Genomic DNA, 23,769 nt, shown 5'->3' on the forward strand with positions numbered 1-23,769 from the left:
TATTCTGACTAAACCTTCCCCAGGAATGGCACTACTATACCTTCACTAGCTTCCCACGACAATTCAGAACTGTAGTGACCCATATTCTCATAGCATCCAGATTGGTTATGACCAAAAAATGGAAGACCGACTTTGCCCCAGAACTTTCCCTATTTATTCACAGGTTAAATCTCCATTGTTTATATGAAAGAACAATAGCTTGTAACCACGACTCCTTACGTACCTTCCATCACCAGTGGTCCCTATGGATCCAAACATTCTTGAAAAATAAAGAGCTCTAAGAACCAATAATAAAACCCAGATGTTGCTTCTTACTCCCAGAAGCAACACTTCTAAAGACCTACGTACCCATTACCAATTAAAGAAGGATCCTCCTAAAGGAGATACCTTGTACTTCCTGGAATCCCCCCCCCCACCCCCACCTTTCTCTATGTTGTTTGTTTGTTTATGTTTATTCCTGCATTATGTTTGGCTACGCTATAGGATGGTGCTCGGTGAAGCACACTTTGCTGGACATTGACCTATTCTGACAAACAAGTAAGAGTATGCACCAATATAATTGTTTCACCTTGCTGAGAATTAGCTGAATTGGTTAACTGATTAAATTGTTTGATAATGTTTGTCGATGAGTGCATAACTTTGTTATAACAGACTCATTTTCTGTAAAAATGTAATCGCTGCTGTTAATCGTTTATTCTAAAAGCTGTTCATAATAAAAATATTGAAACATAATTGTCCTGATCACCAATGTCCACCAAGAATGAAAGTGACGGAAAATTCAAAATTCTGAGTTGCCTTCAGAACAAGAGGGGAAATCTTCCAATGGGGACACTTGTTCCTGTGACAACTCTCTCACATTGGAAAGATATTCCCCCCACTTCCTATTTACAGGACAGAAAGGGAAGGAAAAACTCCCTAATGAAACACATATGGTAGAAAGAAGGCAATGGTTTAAGCCTTCCCTACTCAGCTGCTACTGAGTGATTAGTTTTGGAAAAGCACTGATTTTACTTTCTTTTCATGTCTCCACCCCTCTCAAGAGCATACAAGAAACAGAATCTCTCTACACTGCTCAGTGTCTGAATGATTCAAAATGGCAATGACAAGCAACAGTTTTATATTTTACCGCAGCATCAATCCAGAGACTGGATTTTTAACATCAATCCCGTGAATGACATGGAGGTTTGTGTTATTTTAATAGTGAACTGCCACATTTTCAATTTTTCTTTGTCTAGTAAAATATTCCTATTAAATTGTCTTTAGTGCAGCCAGAACCTGCCTAAAATTGACTGTAGAGGACAGACCATGTATTTTTGTTGTCAAACACTGTCTCTTTATTGAGATCTAAAAGCTTGGACAAACCCTTGCTAATGAAGGTATAACAATGATGTACATTCTTCTTTGTACAACACTGCTTTCTGCACTGCATTTGTAATCAATGTGGCCATACTAGGTCAATGATGTCACTGTTAGGAAGCTGCCACTCCCTTCCACTGCCGGTGTAACGTTAAAAAAAAAAACCCTACCTCGTGAAAATTCCCTACCCTCGTCACTTCCTGTCATATACGTAATGGAACAGCTGAGCAGCTTACCACTGTGCATGCTCACAGCTCCGGATACGTCATTGAACAGCTGAGCAGCTTAGCAGTGCGCATGCTCAGAGCTCCGGAGGGTAGGGAATTCTCACGGGGTAGGGTGCTGCGGTTACATTAAAACATCTCGGCTACAACATGAAATCATCTCTGCTCCTACCCCTGTCACTTCCCTGATCTCGGCTACTAAATGTAAAAGCGGCAGGTGTATGAAAATATAAATCACGGAGATCTCGGCTCCATGATTTATATTTTCATAGACCCTCCGCCGCTTTTACATTTAGTAGCCAAGATCAGTGGAAGTCACAGGGGTAGGAGCGGAGATGATTTCATGTTGCAGCCGAGATGTTTTAATGTAACCGCGGCAACAGCTGATGCGGTGTAACGTTAAAAAACCCTACCCCGTAAGAATTCCCTACCCTCCGGAGCTTTGAGCATGCGCACTGCTAAGCTACTCAGCTGTTCGATGACGTAGGTGCACCGGAAGTGACGAGGGTAGGGAATTTTCACGGGTAGGGTTTTTTCACGGAACACCGCCCAGTCAACTATAACCAGGGCATTCCCCATCCCGCCCATTTGTGTGCATGTAGCTGCTGGGAGGGGAATGCCCCCACCATAGTTGACTGGACAGTAGTGAAAGGGAGTGACAGCTACCTAACAGGTTTGGTCCAAAGCCAAGATTGGACCAAACAAGCTCATCCTTATTAGCCACATACTGAGTGTACTGCATCTCTACTTAAAATAAATGATCAGAAAATAATTAATTCAGTTAATGTGCCGTAGGTTGTTCTACCCTCTTACACTTGTGTCCATGGGCACGTATAAGTGTATTTTGAGGGTAGACGTCAAACGAAATGCTTACCTCCATCTGTTTGCAGTGCAGGAATGACTGGCAGTAACACACACTGCAGAGACAACATATCACTGCTGATCTTTATGGTGCTAGACAGCAAACCTCCAAAATAATTGATATATCTGTGTAAAAGATAACATTTAGTTAGTAAAGCATACATTAGCTGACAAGGGAACACCAATCTAAACTACTGCAAATAGGCAACACAATATTTCTATTATCACACATAGTTGACTATTTAAGAAGAGATATCCATTACAACGTCAAACTATATTTGTGTTTGGAATCATTACTGAACATGCAAACTTGCTTTTAACATTGGCAAACTTGACAAGAGCTGCTGTACTGAATAGATACAAACACATGTAACAGGATCCTATGAAAACGCATTGTAAACACATCCAAATTGCATGTAAACCAAGCATTGCAATCACTATATGAAAAAAAACCCAACTAAAACACATAGAAAAATGCACTGAAATGCCAAGAAAATGAATAGGAAAAGTATATGTGTCTGAAAGTGGAGGCTAAAAAACACTGAATGGTCCAATAAGTCTGCCCCTTTTTGAATTTTGTTGTTTTCCCCACGTTCTTGATCTGAACTCCATATTGAAAATACTACTTTCCTGAACCCCATTCACACCCTTAAGCTGGATACACACTATCCAACTTTTGTGGTTAGATTTCCTTCAGATTTACCTTTTCTATGTAGTGCAAGGGCCTGCCAGATTGCATACAAATGTAAAGTGTTTAGGTTTGACCTCATATTATATGGTTTTGGTAAGTCTAAAGGAAAAAGTCTTCAGAAAATCTTATAGTGTGTATGGCCCATTAAGGTGTTTAAAGGTTATAATTGTGCACCTCCTATTTCTCTCCAAACTATACATTATTGGATTAATTTACTAAAGGCAAATAGACTGTGCAGTTTTCAATGTGCAGTTGCTCCAGAGCTTAGTAAATGAGGTGACGTTTCACTTTGCAAAGAATACCCAATCACATGCAAGGAAAATAAAAAAACAAAGCATTTTTGCTTGCGCATGATTGATGATGGAAGTCAGCAGAGCTTCTGCTTCTTTACTAAGCTTTGGTGCAACTTCTCTTCAGAGTGCAACTATTTGCCTTTAATAAATCAACCCCATTAACCTCCCTGGCGGTATGATTATGTCAGGAATTACATACCAAAAGCGGTACAATTGTTTTCATGGAAATTTGGCGTTATGTATTATAGGCCTACAATTCTTAGTAATTACTGACTTAAACCTGACCAAAACAAGAGTCTAGTAGACATCCCAGATGTGATAAATTTGAAACACAAACGTGTGAATTATAATCGAATCAATAATATTATTTTATTATTTAATATATAATATATATAATAAAATTATATTATTGATTAGATTATAATTCATGCATTATATATTATATATAGATATATGTGTGTGTGTATATATATATATATATATATATACACACACACACATATATATATATATATATATATATATATATATAATATATAACGCATGAATTATAATTGAATCAATAATATAATTTTATATATATATATGTGTGTGTGTGTGCATATATATATATATATATATATATATATATATACCGGTATATATATATATATATATATATATATATATATGCATATATATATGTATATATATATATATATATATATATATATATATATATATATATATATGCATATATGCATATATATATATATATAAAATGTGTTTTGTGTTTTGTGCAACGTTTTTTTTTTTTTGAATTTCCCTCCCTAGTTCCGCTCCCGTGCAGCATTGCTGCTGCAGGGAACGGAACTAGGAAGTGATCACACCGACGGAGGACGGAGGAGCGGCGGGACTCTCGGCTGGCGATCTCAGCAATGAGAGATCATCGCTGGATCGCCAGGAGAAGGTAAGAGAACACCGCTGCGCTCTCTGCACATCCACCCCGAGCGTGACTTGGGGTTACCGCTCCTGCAATGAAAAATCCACCCCGAGTCACGCTCGGGAATACCGCCAAGGTGGTTAAGTTCCTGCAGTCTCTTCTGATATGTTTTATCCTTCAGACCTTTCACTATTTTTGTTGCTAATCTCTGGACTAGTTCTATTTTGTCAAAATCCTTTTTGTAAGAGAGGTCTTCAGAACTGGTCCAGTTTCACATTCAAATGCGGTCTAACTAAAGATCTATGTATGATCCTTTTCTTCCAGCTGATGATCCCTTCAGTGCGAAAAGCTATACTTACTTTAAAGTATAACTAAAGACAAAACATTGCAGAGGGACTGAAACGCTTGTCAGTTCTTATTGCTGTCTGTGACCCGGTTAAGGAGATTCAACTTCTCTAATCCAGTGTTTTTCAACCACTGTGCCGCGGCACACTAGTGTGCCGTGAGATATTGCCTGGTGTGCCGTGGAAAAAATTCCAATTTCATCCGAAGCACATGTTAAGGACTATAAATAGCTCCGGTGTCACTGTTACAGACAGGAGGAGACATCGCAGTAGATCGCCGATGAGCAGAAGAGCGTTGATGGATCTGGATCTGGAGGAGACATGAGCAGAAGAGCAGAAGAGCGCTGACTGATGGATCTGGATGGAGACATGCGCAGAAGAGTGCTGAGTGTGACGGACAGCGGCTATCTGGAGGAGATAAGCGCAGTAAGTACTGAGTGACAGTAAGATACTGCAGTGATGGACAAGTTTTTGAAAAGGAAAGAACTGGACTCTGAACAAAATTCGGAGCCAGATGAGAGTCCAAGTATGAGTGGGGATCAAAAGAAAGCAAACATGGTTAGCTCAAGCAAATTCTCTGGCACAAGGCAATATAGCGATAGCTATATTTCATTTGGATTTACTTTCACCGGAGATGCAAACAAACCAACTCCACTGTGCGTGGTGTGTGGTGAAAAGCTATCTAACAGTGCTATGGTCCCAGACAGAATATCAGCTTTGTGTTCAGCCAAACAGGCCCAGGTTTCGCACTGAGTAAGTAAACAGAAATATGAAAAATTATAAAATACTTTATTATTTCATAATAAAGTAATTATAAAATAATTTCTTTGTGTTTATTTGATTCCTATTCAAGAGAATTACTTTATATATAGTCAATATAGGCACAGAGTTAAATTTTTTTTAACATTTTCTAATGGTGGTGTGCCTCATGATTTTTTTCATGAAAAAAGTGTGCCTTTGCACAAAAAAGGTTGAAAAACACTGCTCTAATCTATATTAGTCTTGTTTACCATTATAATTGAAAGTGAAAGTAAAAGAAAATTGAAAATTTTCAGTTGTCCCCATAAAAGTAAAAGAGGGGAAATCTTCCAATGGGGACACTAGTTCTGGTCACCTCAGGGTCCCCAAGGAATTCCCTTGATTTGCAGGGATTTTTTCTCACTTTCTGTTTGGCTATGGGACATGAAGTGAAGGGAAATCTCCGCAATGGGACACAGGTGACGAAAAAAAAAAAAAAAAACTGACAAAGGTTATAACCCTCCGTTGCTCTATCAAAATGTTTAAAAAAGTTTTGCCTATAGTTCTACTTTAAGATATTTGTCATTGGAAAGTTTACATTAAAGTTATTATGTTTTGTGACTTTCATACTTTTACATGCACGCTGTTCCAGATTTTTGTTGTATTAAATATAGATATTTGTGGAATAGCCTCTAGTCACCAAAGTAACTGATAACCCCACGTACACATACAGATATATTATACACATGTGTAATGCCTCGTGCACACGCATCGATTATTGGCCGGGAATTTTCGTCCAACGTCCGATCGGCCGATTTTTGGCTTGTTAGTATGATGCTTTCGACAACCGACTCCGACTTTTCGGCCGAATAAAATCTGGTGTGCAGGCTATAAAATTTTTGTTGGCCGTCAACACAACGGCCGATTTTCCTCAGTCAGTACAGATTTCGGCAGACAAAAATCTGATGAGCAAGACTGGGCATGCTCAGAGAAGAAAAAACACACGGAAAGTAAACCAGCACATGACATCACTTCTGAAGTAGATTTTTGTTGGCCGAGAAAATTCGTGTGCAGTCTAAGCACATTCCAACCAACCAAACACAACTCTGGACAAAAGTCGGACGATCGATCGGCCGATAATCGTTGCGTGTGTACGAGGCATACGTTTATGTAAGTTGAAGACGTTCCTTGGCTACCCTAATGGGAAACAACGTAGAACACTGGATGAGATTTCCAATCTGTCTAATAGCCTTTGCCCTTGGATAGTCTGTTGTGCTTATATAGACAGGGAGACTAATGCCTAGTACACACGCAACGATTATCGGCCGACCGATCGTCCGACTTTTGTCCAGAGTGGTGTTTTGTTGGTTGGAATGTGCCTAGACTGCACACAAATTTTCTCGGCCAACAAAAATCTACTTCAGAAGTGATGTCATGTGCTGGTTTACTTTCCGTGTGTTTTTTCATCTCTGAGCATGCCCAGTCTTGCTCATCAGATTTTTGTCTGCCGAAATCAGTACTGACTGACGGAAAATCGGCTGTTGTGTTGACGGCCAACAAAAATTTTATGCCTGCACACCAGATTTTTTTCGGCCGAAAAGTTGGAGTCGGTTGTCGGAAGCATCATACTAACAAGCCGAAAAACGGCCGATCGGACGTTGGCCGAAAATTCCCGGCCAATAATCGATGCGTGTGTACGGGGCTTTATCTAATCCTGTAGAAAGGACATGGAAATCACCTAAGCTCTATGGATAGTGTGTTTTAAAATAGTTATTCATTTTACAATAGGTTGAACATCAATGTATGTAAAGTGACTACTCCATAGTTAACCACCCTGCTGACCTATCTTTCTTTCAACCCACATATTTACAACCCAATGAACTTCTTCCAGGCTAAAGAATAATTGTGCTTAAAACCTTTATATCATATGGCAGCTTTGCTCTTTGCACTTGTAGATTATACAGTATATACGGTATGGAAGATACTTCTTGTACAATGCAAAAGAATAATCTTGCTACTAAAATCTTTAAGACAGATGTGCGCAAAGCCAAGGAAATAAACAAATAATGATCTGCAAAGAGCATACCCAGATAGTAGTCACACGTCAGCTTTTATCAGAAGAGTTGAAACAATTGCTGCCTGTTTACTATGGGTTACATGTCTTTGCACATTGTCCTTAGCCTTATTACATACAGGCAGATTGCGTATGTGTCCCATGAAAGTTTTGTGGGATTTTGAACTTTTGTTCCTGCAACTGCTGAGGGACTGAAAAGCCTAGGACGACATCTCGGCCTAGTAGTCCCTCAGCAGCAAGGTGCTCAGCTCCATTCCACATACTGGTTTAACAAGAATTTTCCCTGTCGTGCCTGCTGGGAAACAAGTGAAACTGTATTTCTGCCAAACCCTGTCACAGGAAACAAGATCAGTAAAAAGTGTTCTGCAGTTCATGATAACAGGATACAGGGCGATGGAGTATTTCTCTGCTGCAGCAGGATAAGCTCCTGATTTCTCAGCTATATGCTAACAAAACATCAATGCAGGGCTAAGGCATTGCCTGTGAGCTAGGAATAATGACAGGGGTTATGGGTGCAGAACGGTTACCAGCTTCCCTTCACTGACCTGCGCTGGGATGGATGAAGTGATGAAGAGACCTTATCTTCACAAAACTTTCTCATGGCCAGAGTGCTAAGAGCCTGATCCACACTACAGAAAAGGAACGGAAACAAGCATGTGATTATCAATCAGGGGAAAAAGATATGAGATATGATCCAAAAACACACCATGGCAGGTGAAAATGATTCACAAAACAAAGCTAAGAGATGTAGATGTGCCTGTAGACAGAATACGGCAAAAAAAATTACTTTCGATTATAATAAAATAATGGCTCTATAGTATTGATTTATTTGGTTTATTGTTCTTTTTTTATGTCAATAGATTTTTATTAATTTTTCAAAGAGAATACAAAAGATAGTAAACAAACATCCAGGGATACAAATGTAACAGGTTGAGTACAGCGTCACATCTTGCAAATAACATAAGAGGTGGTACAACAAGTAATGCACACGTACACAACGTAAAACTGGAAAACTGGAAAGATAAGTCCCAGAGTCATTAGCAGTATGAGTTGTAAAATAAAACATGACGTCCATGCAGTATGAATTTAGGAGGAGGTGAACATCACTCCAGCCCCCCATCCCCCAAACAGGGGAGAAAAAGGGGTTCCCACAGGTGTTCCATCGGGGCTCATTACACCTATGGAACGGAGAAGAGAGTGCCCCCCCCCCCCCCATCACGCACATATATCAAACCAAAAGGTCCTCTTGGAACAACAAAACAGTACAATGAAAAGAATGTAAATAAGGAAATAAAAGGATGATGTGGAGGATTTGGAAGTAGGAATCACAGGAAATCCAGAGAAACAAAGAAGGAGAGTCAAAAGAAAGGGAAAGAAAGGGGAAGGGAAAGGAGGGGATAGGAGGGGAGCACACCCCAGGGTGCAACCCAATAGGGTAAGTATCAGTGGTTAGGAGAGACAGGGAGAGTAAATATCCTTATACCATGTACACCATTTTCTCCAGAGGTCCCTGGGTTTGAGGTAATTACCTACCAAGGATGCAAAAGCTAGTTCATACTCAGCGTGCGTGTTAGTTACTAGAATGATTTCAGCCAGGGTGGGGACCAGGGGACTTGTTTTATTGTTCTTATAAGGTGGCCATAGACTGGAAGATATTTCACCAAAAGTAAGAGGGGGGGATATTTGCTTTTTCTGAAATCGGGTGAAAAAAGGATGAGGTCCACTCAATGGGGGATGTTACTAGTTGGGAAATTTCAGAAACATTATGGACACATAATCATAAGCAAATGCTAAAAGTCAGGAACATCACTTTATTTAATGGGACATAACTAACCCAACTTTTTTTTATACAAAGATCAAACAGAAGAGCAGACAAGAATACTGTATATCTAGAATTATGCTTTTAACATAATAACCCTGACATGTGCAATCTTTTAGACAGAATCATCCGGTTCCCTTATACAATCACATCCATTATTGGGATACCATTCTTCCCACTAAATGCACTCTATATTATATTTTCATGCTGGATAAAGGAGTAATTAGCATTTCTGATACTTGCATGTTGCTGCTCTGTATATAAGCTACAAATTGCCCCAACAGCAAACAATATCTTTTGCAAATATGGGGATCAGTTTGGCTGTATCAAAGCTGCCCAAAGTGTTTAGGATGTGCGCATGACATAAGCACCTTGAGGACAAACCACCTCCAAAGTGCTCCATGTAGTTTTATCTGCTGACCTTACAATTTTATATCAATGTACAGAGGAGGAGAGGAGCTGAGTCAGGAGGAGACCTGGGAGCAGGAGGCTGGAATTAGCTTATCAAGGGGACAAAAGGGGTCAGAGTTCTATAGATATGATATCCCAAACCTTGAAGGTATCTTGAAGGGCCCAGGACAAATGGCCTTTCTGCCACTCTATTAAAGCCTATAGTACACATTTTTTGTACAATATTTTCATTGTGTGTATGGGGCTTAAGTGTCCTGCACATGAGGCAAAACTCTTTCCATCATCTGCAACAGGCCACATTAAACTTCCAAACCATAGGACACACTCAGCGGTAACGGCAAGGTAGGATACTTGATGGTGATATATTTTTGCTCCTATCGCTCTTTTTTCTTTATGAGTGGCCATGGCTTCTCTCAACCTGGGATTGCTTCATCGCTAGGCCAGTTCCCCTCTCTGCTTTTGAATTAATGGGCTCTTTTGACCAATATCCATCTTGGACAGCAAATATATTTCTCTGCTTTTAATAATTGGAAGGCATGATGTAGCAGCATGATTGTGGGACTGGGATGAGGTGACCCTCAGTATGAAGAGAAGCGTTTTTTAAGCCTTCGGGATTTGGCTTATTATTGCCCTTTTGTTTATTTTCAGAACCCCACATTTATACCTGCACATATTTTATGTGTGGGGGGTATATATCGGGTCCCTTCTTGGCTCCATTTACGTTTAAACTGGTGGCGACCCCGGGAAAGTACCGGACTCGACATCTCACCCTTTTGGGACAGCCCTGGCCTCCTTCTTTTGGGCTATGAGCCCCTCTGCTCTGACCCCCCGTGGATATTCATGGCGCCAAGCGCATGATCAGTGACCGAATCTCTTGGTTCTCCATCGCCATCATTCAACATTATCTATAATGTGGTGAGCATAATCAAACTTTTGGAAATCTCATACCCTAATATGAATAGTCACCTATAAGAGAGTTTGAAATGTTGTTGAATATGAAAATGAAAATGTATGCTTTATTGTAAACTAATGACTCATTTTTTCTTTTGTAATAGTCTACCTGGGACAGAACGTGGTCTTTGAAAAAGCCCGCCTAAGGGCGAAACGCGTCAGACCCGTCCCCCTTTGGTTGAGACTACCATGGATATGTTGTATATTCCATTTTGAGATTCATTTCTCTTTTAATCTTTTTTAACTATTCAATAAAGCTATATGTATTTTGTTAATATGTGGTTGGTTATTTAATTCATGCTCACCTGTCAGGAGCCCTCCTCAACAAATCCATTTCCTTTACCAAGAGGAGCCAGTGTCTTGCCACCCCTTGGTGTCCAGACCTATGCCCTCTATTTTTTATTTTTTAACCATAGGACACATCATAAGAAACAAGTCTTAATAAGTTGAAATAAGTCTTATCTAAAAAGATTGTTTGAATAGGTCATGTATATAGTCCTGAATAGTATTAGCTGTACCCTGATATGTAACCACAGAAAAAGCATACAGTTGAAGCATATGGAGCATACCTCGCAGATATCTTGCTGTAGTGCATGTAGGATGCAATGACAACTCCTATCTTCCCCTGATTTCCCTGACACAAAGATAGAAATAAGATTTATACTTTTGAAGCATTAAGCACCCATTCATATCTACACATTTCAGTACAATCATATGTGAGCTAATCCTCATGTGTAATTAGGTCAGTCCATACCTTGCAGTAAAGAACCACAACGTGTTGAGGATCTGAGTTCAGCCAGGCCTCTATGGCTTTACAGATCGAACATATGACATCTAGAGGAGGTGCATGGCAGTCTGGCCAGAAGAAATCCTGAACCTTGTATAGAATGATGGAAAGTGTTAAACTTTTTTAAACTTTTCTCATTTATGATGATACTATGAGACACCAAGAAGCAGTTTGCATATAATCAAATATTACAGATCAAATAGATGTAAAAAGAAATACATTTTATAAAGCATGGTATAAAAATAACAATGCTTATTTATTTGAAGGCGAAGTGGTCAGCAGGGTTAGCTGCTGTGCAAACACTAGTAAAATCCTACTAACTTGTGACAATCACGTTTTTCCTAGAACACTCACCTTTTAACAGGAGACACTAATAATAGAATCAATAACTGTCATGTAAGGGCCAACCCAAAATCTGAAGACAGCCAGTTACCAGGTTAGATACTGAATGCTTAGGTAGGAATGCGTGTATGTTTGGGGGGGGCTTGGGTGCTGAATGCCTGTATCTATAAGATCGGCTATGCCTATGGATTCAGTGGGCCTGATATGGATCGTTAGTTTAAAAGTATGGTCAATATGTTTACCTTTGGGTTGAGCTTGCGGATATCGTGTCTTTTCTTTGATAAGTTAAAAAGCTGTAAAACAAATCAAGCTAGTTACAATCTACAACACTGCAGATACTTTGACTTTGCATGTGAAACAGTGACGTTCTTATTTTTGCTCCCATACAGAAATGCAGCCTCGACATAAGCAGTAGTTTTGTGTAATCCTTTGTGACAACAAGGGAATTTATAGTAGCTAATGAACACATGGGCACTCACCCTGTAATTGTATATAAGACTATACTATATTAAGAGGAAACATAACAAGTACAATTAAAAGAGAAACAAGGATCATCAAGTTCATTCTATGCTAAAGACTGTACAATCAACACTAGATATACTTGGACTTAACTGAATAACCTGAGCCATATATTCCAGGCACGTCCTTGCTTTAGTTAGGCTGTTGATACATATGTTACATTGTACAACTGGATTGTAACATGTGTGGCTATCTTAATTTTAGACAAACCCAACCCCTTTCACTGCTCAAAGGCCAGCTTGTATCCTTCTCGATGCCCTGCAATCAGCCGGGTGCCAAGGCGCTGGAGTCTGCTATTGTTCCACTGTAGTGCAACATCCAAACAACAGGTTGCACACCGAAGATGGTCAACTTCAGACAAGATTTACTGCAATAAGAACACACGGCTCACTCCCACTGAAAGCCATGCTCCCAACATGTTTCATCTACAGCAGGGCTTAAACTGGTTGTAAACCTCAGACATGAAATCTGTACAAAGCATATCTCTCTATAATGTGTATTTGTCTCAATTAAGAGAACTAAGTGTCATTTCTGTCTGCTGCTTCATTGAATCGCTTCTGACAAGATTTCCTGACCCAAGAGAAAAGTGGCGACAGGGGAGGGACCTCCAGAAGATTGACAGCCTCAGTTCTGTTCCTGTGTGAAAGGAGGGGGGGGGGGTGTTCCTTCCCTCCAGTCAGTTCCCAGAGACCTCTTTACTGAGCTCTGCAGAGTGTAACTTCAGCTGTCCTCCCCCATTTTTCTGAATCCTTTAAAAACTCTCAGACAAGCTTTATAAATTCAGTACTTTGAACTGATGCAAAGAAGAGAATTGAAGAATTGAAGAAGAATTGAAGAAGAATTGAAGAAGAATTGAGAATTGAAGAATTGAAGAATTGAATTGAAGAGAAGTGGGAGGAACTGGCGTCCTGTTTGTTAAATGTGGGATAGAGACTTACTCAGCTATATAATTCTTTTGAGGGTGTACTATACTCCCCGTAGGTTGCATGCCATGGGTTTTATACCAACACCTAAATGCTCCAGATGTAAACAGGATCATGGTGACCTGATCCATTTGCTGTGGAGATGCCCAAAGTTACATTCATACTGGCGAGGAGTGGTGGATACCTTGAACAGGGTATTCCAGGTATCTCTTCCACTCGACCCAAAACCCTGCTGCTTAGTCTATTGGATGAATTTGAATGGGAGAACCACACTAGAGAAGCTATAGTCAGAGTCCTATTCTTAGCTCATAAGTTAATAAGGGTACATTGGAAGTCAGAGGACCCTCCTAAAGTTGGGGAATGGATTACTAATGTTGGTTGCCCACGCAAGTATGAAAAGCTATGGGCTCCATGGTTTGAAGTCCCTGGGCTAGCCCCCATGGACTTGATCATGTACAGGTTACTGAAGCTTAATGTTGGGTGATGATGTCGCTTTTGACGAAATGGGATTGTACTGTTGATGATTTCAAAGGCACAGACTATGTAGACTATGACCTTACTGGCGTTGACTGTTTTCTGTACAAAAAGTGTACTGTTTGGCATTGTTATTTCATGCTTTTCTCAAAGAAACCTTTTTTTGGATTAAACAAAAAAAAAAAGAGATGACTGCAGATACTGTATACAGGTACAATTTATGTAGAAGGATTTGTCTCTTGCCTCTGTGCATCACCTGAAGCCAATCACCTCACTGGGTATACAGTATGTAAGGGTTTACAACCACTTTAATCATGGGGATGGAAAAACACAACTACAGTCAGATGCTGTCAAATGATTCCATGTAATAAGGGGAAAAATCTGTTTTCCATCTATGGTAGTAGGATCCATATCCTACCTAGGTCAATACTGCACTACTAATTATAAGCTGATTACACAATTTTTTTTGTCAAAAAGACATCCAAAGCACATGTAAATTCATTCATGCTGGTTTCCCCCACCGCCTCCTGTGGGAGAGAATTCCAGAATTTGTACCCCCCACTTGTTGAATGAAGTATTTCTGTTCAAGTCATTATGAGCATTCCTTTGTCACTACAGTTTTATAGTGTTTTCCATCATCTTTTTAAGATTCTTTAAATGATGTCCTTAGATGCCTGAAGAGCAATGTGCCTCAAAAAGATTTGTGTTGAAATCAGCTAAAGTAGAGTTCCAGCTAAAGCCTAACTAGTCTTAAAAATGCTCTGTCGCCCCTCCTAACATCTATACTAACTAACCTGCGTAAGAAAGATCTATGTACTTACCAATTTTCAGCGCATTCTGGTCCAGTCATGTGATCCGGCTCCCCTGTGTCAGCCGGCAGTGCTTGTCGATGAAAGGAGGGACTGCCAACAACCGCTGCACCACAGGAGCCTATGGGTGATGTCACCGCTCTCAGCTTTCACAACCATTGTTGGGCGCTCTCCCCTGCAGCCCTTGCTGGCTGATGCAGGGGATCACGTGACTGGACCGAAGCAGCCTGAAAATAAGTAAATATATACTTCTTTTTTACAGATTATTTGGTGCAGATGTTAGGAGAGGGAAGGGAACATTTAAAAAAAAAATAGTTAGGCTTTACCTTTATGTTAAAGTAATTGAAAGCCTTTATATATACCCAGGGAAGTGACTGGCCTCGGGTGATATACAGATGAAACAAGTCCTCCTACATAAGTTGCACCTGTCTCTCTGCAGTTTTCTCTTCTCAACATATGTTCAGTGCAGAATTATAAAGCTTTTCTGAGAGTTCAGAAAAAGGGAGGCAGAGAGCTGAATTTACACTTAGTAGAGCTCATTGAGGAGAACTCTGAGAGCTGATTGGAGGGAAGAGACACCCCCCCCCCATTCCCTCCACACAGGAAACAGGAATAGAGCTGATGTCAATCTGCTGGAAGTCCCTCCCTGTCACCATTTTACTCCTGGTGTCAGGAAAACTTGTAAGAAGTCATGCATGCTGATAGCGGAGGAAGGAAGCAGCAGACAGAAATTACACTTAGTGCTCTTTTTTGAGACAAATACACACTATAAAGGTATATGCTTTGTTCATATTTCATGTCTGAGGTTTACAACCAATTTAAATGTATTTGCTGTAAATTACTATCATGTTGTACAGTACTGAAGTCTCAGTAATTACCAAGTATTTGTCCTCATGTTTGGATCTTAGCATGCTAGCCACTTCTCGCAGGTTGCTTTGGTATCGCTGTTCCTCCAGGTTGATGGGGAAGAAGACACTAATGATACGCTCTGTTATATATGTTAGATCTAGATCGTAATTGCGCTGCATTACGTGGTCCAGGCTGAAACTCCTGTATCAAAAGGAAAAAAATTCAGATACAGAATTAAACGCTCAGTCAAAATAGAATGCACCTACCACATTTATGCACAGACACAGAAGAAATATCCCCAGATGAACACAAAGATCATGTAAAATGTATAGAGATGGGCAAGTATTGCATCACGGTAAAAGAGCACAAGTGGTTTACAAATTCTGGCTAGTAAAAAACAAGATTTTCTTCAGTTTGTTAGCTCTTGGGGCTAGGCGTCCAGTACTAGGCAGAACTAGAGCATTTAACATTTAACCTTCCCCTACCAAACATTGCCTTAGCTAAAAAATAACCCCTAAAAACACTTACACCATCCCATTTAGCATACAAGCTACACATATAAATAGTGTCTGTTAAAGCTAAACTCCGCACACCCAGTTTTCAAAAGTAGTTAATATGTCCTTGTGTTTGTAGAGTTTTTTTTTTTTTTCAGCCATGCAAAGTTTTGCTCTATGCTGCTTCCACTGTGCTTCTGGCCCCAGGTGACACCAGCATTGCAGATTACATTGCGACTGGATATTTTAATTTCATTTATTTCAGGTATATATACAGCGCCGACAATTTACACAGTGCTTTCAATACTGAACATTTGCATCAGTTATATGCAGAGTTGTATAAAGTACTCAAAACCCATACTTGAATAAAAGTACAAGTGCTCGATCAAAAAGTGACTTGAGTAGAAGTGGAAGTGCTCGATCAAAAAGTGACTTGAGTAGAAGTAGAAGTGCTCAATCAAAAAGTGACTTGAGTAGAAGTACTAAAGTATTCAACATTTTTTGTACTTAAGTATTGCAAGTCATTTTTTTTTTTCATTTTGCTACTCAAGTACTGAAAGTAAAAGAACCAGTAGTTTTGAAAAAAAAAATGCTACTCAAGTACTGAAAGTAAAAGTACAAGTACTGTGTTATGTAGTTATTAAAGAAAGTCAAAAGTTTGAACATCATATTGTTTTTTAATATTTCAAATGCAGCTTTTATTTATACATACAGTAGCTTTTATTTTCGTATGCGCTGATAATACAAATGTTTTGAGCTTCATGAAACCTGCCATCTACTGTTCTGGCAGTGGTAATTTTTATAATAGTAACGAGTAACTATGCAGCACAAAAAAAAAATTTCGGAGTAGAAGTATTGAAATCATCGAAAAAATGTAGTGAAGTAAAAGTGGAAGTAGGAGAAAAAAATTCTACTCTAGGAAAGTACAGATACCGCCTTTCAGTACTTAAGTACAGTAGTGAAGTAGTTCTACTTAGTTACTATACATCTCTGGTTGTATGTTGCATAGGCATACACTGACCAGCCAAAACATTATGACCACTGACAGGTAAAGTGAATAACATTGATTATCCCATTACAATGACATATGAAAGTGGGTGGGATATATTAGGCAGCATTTGAACATGTTGCCCCTGAAGTTGATGTGTTGAAGGCAGACTTAGAGCAAGTGTAAGGATTTGACTGACTATGACAAGGGTGAAATTGTAATGGCTAGATGACTGAGCCAGAGCATCTCCATGTTCAGTTGGGCTTTAAAACGTTGCCCTTGTATTAGTGGTAGTAGATATTACTGCATTTCTCTGACCAGCAGACAGTTAAGTTCTCTTACCTTGGCAGGGAGCTCCGTTGCTTCACACTAACAGATTTTGTGGACCCCTAAAAGTAAGCCATCAAATTAGTATTACATAAAGCATTATCAGTTCTGTGTATTTAATATATACCGTATATACAATGCTTATTGTGGTTAAAGAGGATGTAAACTGTCCCCTTCCTATGCTGCTTTTCAATTAGACCATTATATTAAATTCTTCTAACACATTATACTATATAATTTAGCCTAAATCACATGTTCCTTACTGTGTTTAAGAAGTTTATAAATTCGTTTCTCCCAGGATAGGTCAACGCCATATTTAGTCTTGTTTTCCGTGTCCGTAGTATACAATACTTCCGCCCTTTTCTGTACCCCTTGCTGTAATCTCACGCACGCGCGATCATTTCCCACCCAAGCCTCCTTCTAGTTCCTGAGGTTGGGAATGTAATTTCGCGGTATTGTCGCGGCACGGCACACTGCTCAATGGACTATAAGCACAAAGAGCGTGCCGTGAATCGCGGGAGATATGCGCATGCGCCAGTGACGTCATTACAGATAAATGGACGGATTACAAGCAAACTGAGCAAGTAAGGTGAGATCTGAGGACAGTGATCAATAGTGCTTTTTATTCAGATTTGTATGTGCTAAAGTGATGAGAGAGAGTTTACTTCCTCTTTAAGGAATGATCATTTTTCTATTAGCCTGAAGCCATACAGCAAAATAATTGTAGCTATACCATATTATTATCTGCCTGTATTTCCTGTTTACTTGCAACTTACATATTCTTCATAAAATGAGAGAATTTTCCTAGTCTTCAAATACAGATACAGATAAAGCCAATGAAGAGCTAATCGGTCCCAGCAATGGGTTTACTTAACTTTTACTTTCCAAATTGTTCATAGAGTATTGCAAAACTCTGATGTGAAATGTGGTTCATAATATTTACCCAGGAACAGTGACAGCAAAGATTATGATATAGCCAAAACGTGTTAATAATAACTAGTAGAAGTTTCCTGCTAGGAAAACTGTATCACATTAGTTGGGAAGGTTGCATAACAGACATGTTGTGATGCACTGAAAATTCAGCCACCAAAAGGACATCCTGAGTAGAAGCTGAAACTCAGCACAATTATACTATCAAATATCTTTCTTGAGAGATGTCAGCAATCAAGCAACCCTCCTTCCTTCCTCATATTAAAAATCCCAATAACATTTTCAAAATGAGCTACTGAGATGGGGAGGTCTATGAAAAGATTGCATGGGATTAAAGGAAACCTGTCACTGGAGTGTCCTTTACCTATATACACTAAACAAAAGTATAAATGTAACACTTTTGTTTTTGCCCCCATTTTTCATGAGCTGAACTCAAAGATCTAAGACTTTTTCCATGTACACAAAAGGCCGATTTCTCTCAAATATTGTTCACAAATCTGTCTAAATCTGCGTTAGTGAGCACTTCTCCTTTGCCGAGATAATCCCTCCACCTCACAGGTGTGGCATATCAAGATGCTGATTAGACAGCATGATTATTGCACAGGCGTGCCTTAGGCTGGCCACAATAAAAGACCACTATAAAATAATGTTCAGTTTTACTGTATTGGGGGGAGTCCGAGGGGGGGGGGGTCCGAAAACCAGTCAGTATCTGGTGTGATCACCATTTGCCTCACGCAGTGCAACAAATCTCCTTCGCATAGAGTTGATCAGGTTGTTGATTGTGGCCTGTGGAATGTTGGTCCACTCCTCTTCAATGGCTGTGCGAAGTTGTTGGATATTGGCAGGAGCGGGAACACACTGTCATATACGCCAATCCAGAACATCCCAAACATGCTCAATGGGTGACATGTCCGGTGAGTATACTGGCCATGCAAGAACTGGGATGTTTTCAGCTTCCAGGAATTGTGTACAGATCCTTGCAACATAGAGCTGTGCATGATCATGCTGCAACATGAGGTGATGGTCGTGGATGAATGGCACAACAATGGGCCTCAGGATCTTGTCACGGTATCTCTGTGCATTCGAAATACCATCAATAAAAAACACATTTTAGAGTGCCTTTTTATTGCGGCCAGCCTAAGGCACACCTTTGCAATAATCGTGCTGTCTAAATCAGCATCTTGATATGCCCCACCTGTGATGTGGATGTATTATCTCAGCAAAGGAGAAGTGCTCACTAACACAAATTTAGACAGATTTTTGAACAATATTTGAGAGAAATACCCCTTTTGTGTACATAGAAAAAGTCTTAGGGTCCTTTCCTTTTTTCCGTTTAGTCACTTTTTTTTTTAAACGGACACTGATGACACTTTTGTAGGGTCCATTCCATATGTCCGTTTTTCATCCATCCGTTTGCGAATGAAAAGCAGACATAATGTATGTCTATGGGATTGCGGACATTAGCGGATGACATCCGCTGACATCCGATTTTGAATCCGTTCCGTTTTTTAAACGGAAATAAAATAGGATTCTCTTCCATCTCAAAAATGGAACTGAACGTAATGGACCCAAAACGGATGTCAGCGGATGGTCATCCGCTAACGTCCGCAATCCCATAGACATACATTATGTCCGTTTTTCATCCGCAAATGGATGGGAGGAAAAACAGACATACAGAACGCCCGTGTGAAAGGACCCTTAGATCTTTGAGTTCAGCTCATGAAAAATGGGTACAAAAACAAAAGTGTTGCGTTTAGAATTTTGTTAATTGTACATTATATATAAAGGTGATCATCCTTCTTATTTCAGAAAGTTTGGAGGTAAGGGATGCTCTCCCTAGTGTCGCCCAGCACATGCCTAAACTGCTTGTTTAATATACGTGCAAAAATTTATAACAGCTGTTAGTGTACTATATGATTAACATGGTGCAGAAGCAAAAGTAAAATACCCTGTACAACGCCTTAAGCTTCCCCAGTGAATTTATTACTGAAGCCTAATGACAGCAACCTATAGCTGCTTGCCATACATTATTCACTGCTCTAGCTTTTTGGCTTTTGGGACCTGTTAAACCTTTCTCATTTGTATAAAAGCAGCTGGCCAGCTATATTAAATGTCAAAGATATTCCACTCACTGGTGAGTCAATCAAGTAAGCTAAAACAGACATAATAAAATGCTAATAAAGCTAACACCTCCCTTGACTGTATGGTATTCTAACTTACTGGCAATGAATTCTATTGAGCAGTTATGGATTACACACATGCCTTCTGGCATATATTCTGCTTTCCTATACAGATCAATAATTTCTGTGGAGACAAAAATTACAATGTCGTTTTCTGGGCTGTATGCATGGCAAATATGCCAGACAGCTTATTATCTAGGGAAATGCAACAACGTATGACTATAGTGGTGTGATTTCTGGATCAACAGCCCAAGTCATATTTTTAAAAAAATACATTCAAACCCAACTCAGGCTAAAACTTTAGAATGTTTTGGGTTTTGGAAAGAGTAAGGAAGGGCTAGAGGTGTGGTCAACAACCAATTATTTATGTCCTCACAGGAGTGTTCTCCTTACTTCTGTTCTAATTGTCAGACGTCAAATTTCAAAAGGAAATGCAGCAAAGTCTCCCCACTTTCTATATATTTGAATAGTGTCAGACAAACCAGCGAGTAAGAGGAAATCCCTTCAAAGGGAACAGAGGCAGCAATAAAGAAAATCTATGCATTTCTGGCCAGGATTATGCCGAAGCATACAAGCGAATGTGTTGGGTGCTTAGGTGTGGAAGAGGGTGGGGGCAGGTCTGAAACTGGATTATTTAGGGGGAAAAACAGTAAGTGAACAAGACTTTCTTATAGGTTTTTAATTTATATATTGCTGGAGAGTGAATTTATCCAAAGCACCACATCCCTAAATAGTAGTCAAAAAAAGGCAGATTGGATATTGGGACTTTTAAGGTGCTGATAATTATTAAATAATGGAGAAAAAATAATTTTTTGTAAAAACAATTAGACATATTTTATTAAGGACAATGGTACAAACATGAACATGAATTCTTTTAAAATGTATAAAAGAAAGGAGAAAGCATTTGATGTCTGCTCAACATGTTTCACCATCTTGTAGTGGCTTCTTCAGGAGACTGACGAACATTTTTCACAAGTAAACATTCTCAAATAACTGAACTTAGCCCATATATGTAAGAAGTTGTGGATGGAAAATGCCCTTAGATAGGGGAAGATAGAGTCAACCGCTAAAACATAGAGGAGGAACGAGCCAAGCCACAGGGAAACCCTTCAAATCCGAATTTTTTGGATTAATAGGACAGCATTATGTGCCACAAGAGAGTGTGGCTGGTATAATGTCCCCTGGAGATTATCCCGATAGGACAGGAAATCCCCCCGAATGGGATTCCACTTATCCCTGGTTCGCTTGACAAACCAAGCACATGCAATGCAATTTGATCAAAGGTAGAGTCAAACTCTCATGATGGAAATCATCCAAAGGAGCCAGGTCTCAGGCACAAATCCTGTGTGCGGTCTTCCTCCTAACAAGCCAGACAGTTCAGGCTTTCTTATACCTCTTACTATCTTCCCCATCCTGCTGGCACACACATACCCTTGTAAGTTGTTTTGTAATGGCCAGCTTCAGATCAAAGTATACTGTTGGCCATACATGGTTTAAATTTGCTGACACCACCTGGCTTGGCAAACACATACAGTAACTGTTTGGGTATTCTGACAGCTCCTGGTGCTTTAAGAATACTAAAGCCAGCAACAGGACATTGGTTCGTCCATGCTGTTTAGCATGTGCAAGGAGGGAAGAGGCTATTCTTCAGAATTTACTTTTCTGAAGTAGTCGAATTTTCTAGCAAGTTCAAGGCACATGCAAGTCAAATTGCAATAAAGTTTTACAGACATTTGGCCAGCTGGTCATTCTGTAATAACACAACATCAACACAACATCCAGGAAAAGCTGTCTGTAGCTTGGAAAGCAAAGGTAAGATAACAATGAGCTGTTCCCAACAGCCTCGCCGTAAGTCTGGAATCCCGTCCCGAACAGACAACTTTACAGTGCCATCATGCCATTAATCTTACATGAACCAGAACAGTAAAGTGAAGCAAATAGATTTTTCGGTAGGGAAAGTAAAAAAAAGGGGAGGGGGAGGAGAGACTCTCCTCTTGGTCAAGATCTCAACACTCATCCCCGCCCCGATATGCCCTCTTGAACTTAAACGGGAGATTGAAGACATTATATTGATGGGTTCCAGACCTTCTTGAACCTGTCTCATTTGTCATGTAGGATGCTCACTAATTTTTCATAGAGCATGATCCAGAGATCTTAATTTTAATTGCTGAAAAAGGTGATTTTCATGATTTGACTATGGACATTTTTGCTGCTAAAAAGACGTTGAAGATGAAAGTCTGGGTTTGTCTGCGAATGTCCATGACAAGTTAATTTAGGAGAGCTGTTTGGGCACTCTTGATAACATTGATACTGATTTCAGAGTGGATCATTGTATATATTATTGTCAAATATGGTTTAAATTTAGGATAAGTTAACCAGCTATGAAACATTGTTCCCGTCTGAAACAAGTAGGGGAAGCATTAGGGTAGATCTTAGCCATCCTCGCAGGTACTAGCAGGAGAGGAGTAAGTCCTCTTCACTTCTGTTTCCCACACTAAGTTGTCAATAATTTAGCAGAGACTGTGAATAAATGATAAAACACTGGGATGCCTCCCTTCTGTCCTGCATCTTGCAGAAATCTATTTTCGAAGACAGACCTTACTGTGATTTCATCTGTTTCCTTCCTAATAGAGCATAAGAAATGGAGGATATGCTATAAAATTCTCTAAGGGCAGCATCTCAAGCGCTCGAGAGAAGTATTCTGGGGTTCACATCCCCTTGTAATAGAGAAAGTGCCCTTAACGATAAAGGCCTTACAACCACCACTTAAATTGCTGGGGTTGTAGGCCCTATTGAAACACAGGATTGGGGCAAAAGGGGTGTGTAAAAATTTAAGTGGGGATCGATTGCAAATATTATCCCATGAGTGTAATGCTTTATGGTTTTTAGGTGGTAGCCACTTGAGGTGGTCTATGGAGTGAGAACTCACTTGAGATTCTACATTGATCGAATCTGGCCGTAGCATAGAACTCTGTTAATTGTGTAATTTGTGCCACCCTATAATATTTAAAAAGGTTTGGAACTCCCAAACCTCCAGACTATTTGGGGGCATAGAGAGTCTTGTGGGCCAACCTTTAGGGTCCCAGATTTATTTTAGAAAGCAGGACAGAAACTTTTTCAAACCAAGGGATGGAATATTAATGAATAATGTATGGAAACAATAAAACACTCTTCATAGCACGGTCATTTTTATCATAGCGATTTTCCCCATCTACAAAAGAGAATAAGTACACCACAGATTCATCTCCTTCACTAATTTTGCAAAAAGAGGGGTATAATTTGTCCCTTTAAAGAGTCAATAAATTGGAAGTGAGTTTAATTCCTAAGTAAGAGAATAGAATTACCAAGTAAATGGAAATTAAGCTTTAAGCGTCAAAGATTCATAATAATAGAATCTGGTAGATTTACATTACCACTTGCAGACCTCCAGCAGTACATATACTGCGGCAGGTCAGCTCTGTCC

At 39.6% G+C, this 23,769-nt stretch overlaps 1 protein-coding gene across 1 annotated transcript in view; it reads right to left on the reverse strand.

The window, feature by feature from the left end:
• TNS2 (tensin 2) overlaps positions 1-23,769 on the reverse strand; it is a 323,653-nt gene that overhangs the window by 92,446 nt on the left and 207,438 nt on the right. Inside the window, exons 6-12 of the mRNA XM_082248162.1 lie at positions 17,212-17,258; positions 15,417-15,588; positions 12,056-12,106; positions 11,439-11,561; positions 11,254-11,318; positions 8,049-8,132; positions 2,455-2,567 (exon numbers count right to left, since the gene is read on the reverse strand). Coding sequence (XP_082104288.1) covers positions 2,455-2,567; positions 8,049-8,132; positions 11,254-11,318; positions 11,439-11,561; positions 12,056-12,106; positions 15,417-15,588; positions 17,212-17,258 — 655 coding nt within the window. The remainder of the gene's footprint in view (positions 1-2,454; positions 2,568-8,048; positions 8,133-11,253; positions 11,319-11,438; positions 11,562-12,055; positions 12,107-15,416; positions 15,589-17,211; positions 17,259-23,769) is intronic.

Source organism: Pelophylax lessonae (genome assembly GCF_965119305.1).
Source record: "Pelophylax lessonae genome assembly, chromosome: 2".
NCBI classification, from domain to species: Eukaryota; Metazoa; Chordata; class Amphibia; order Anura; family Ranidae; genus Pelophylax; species Pelophylax lessonae.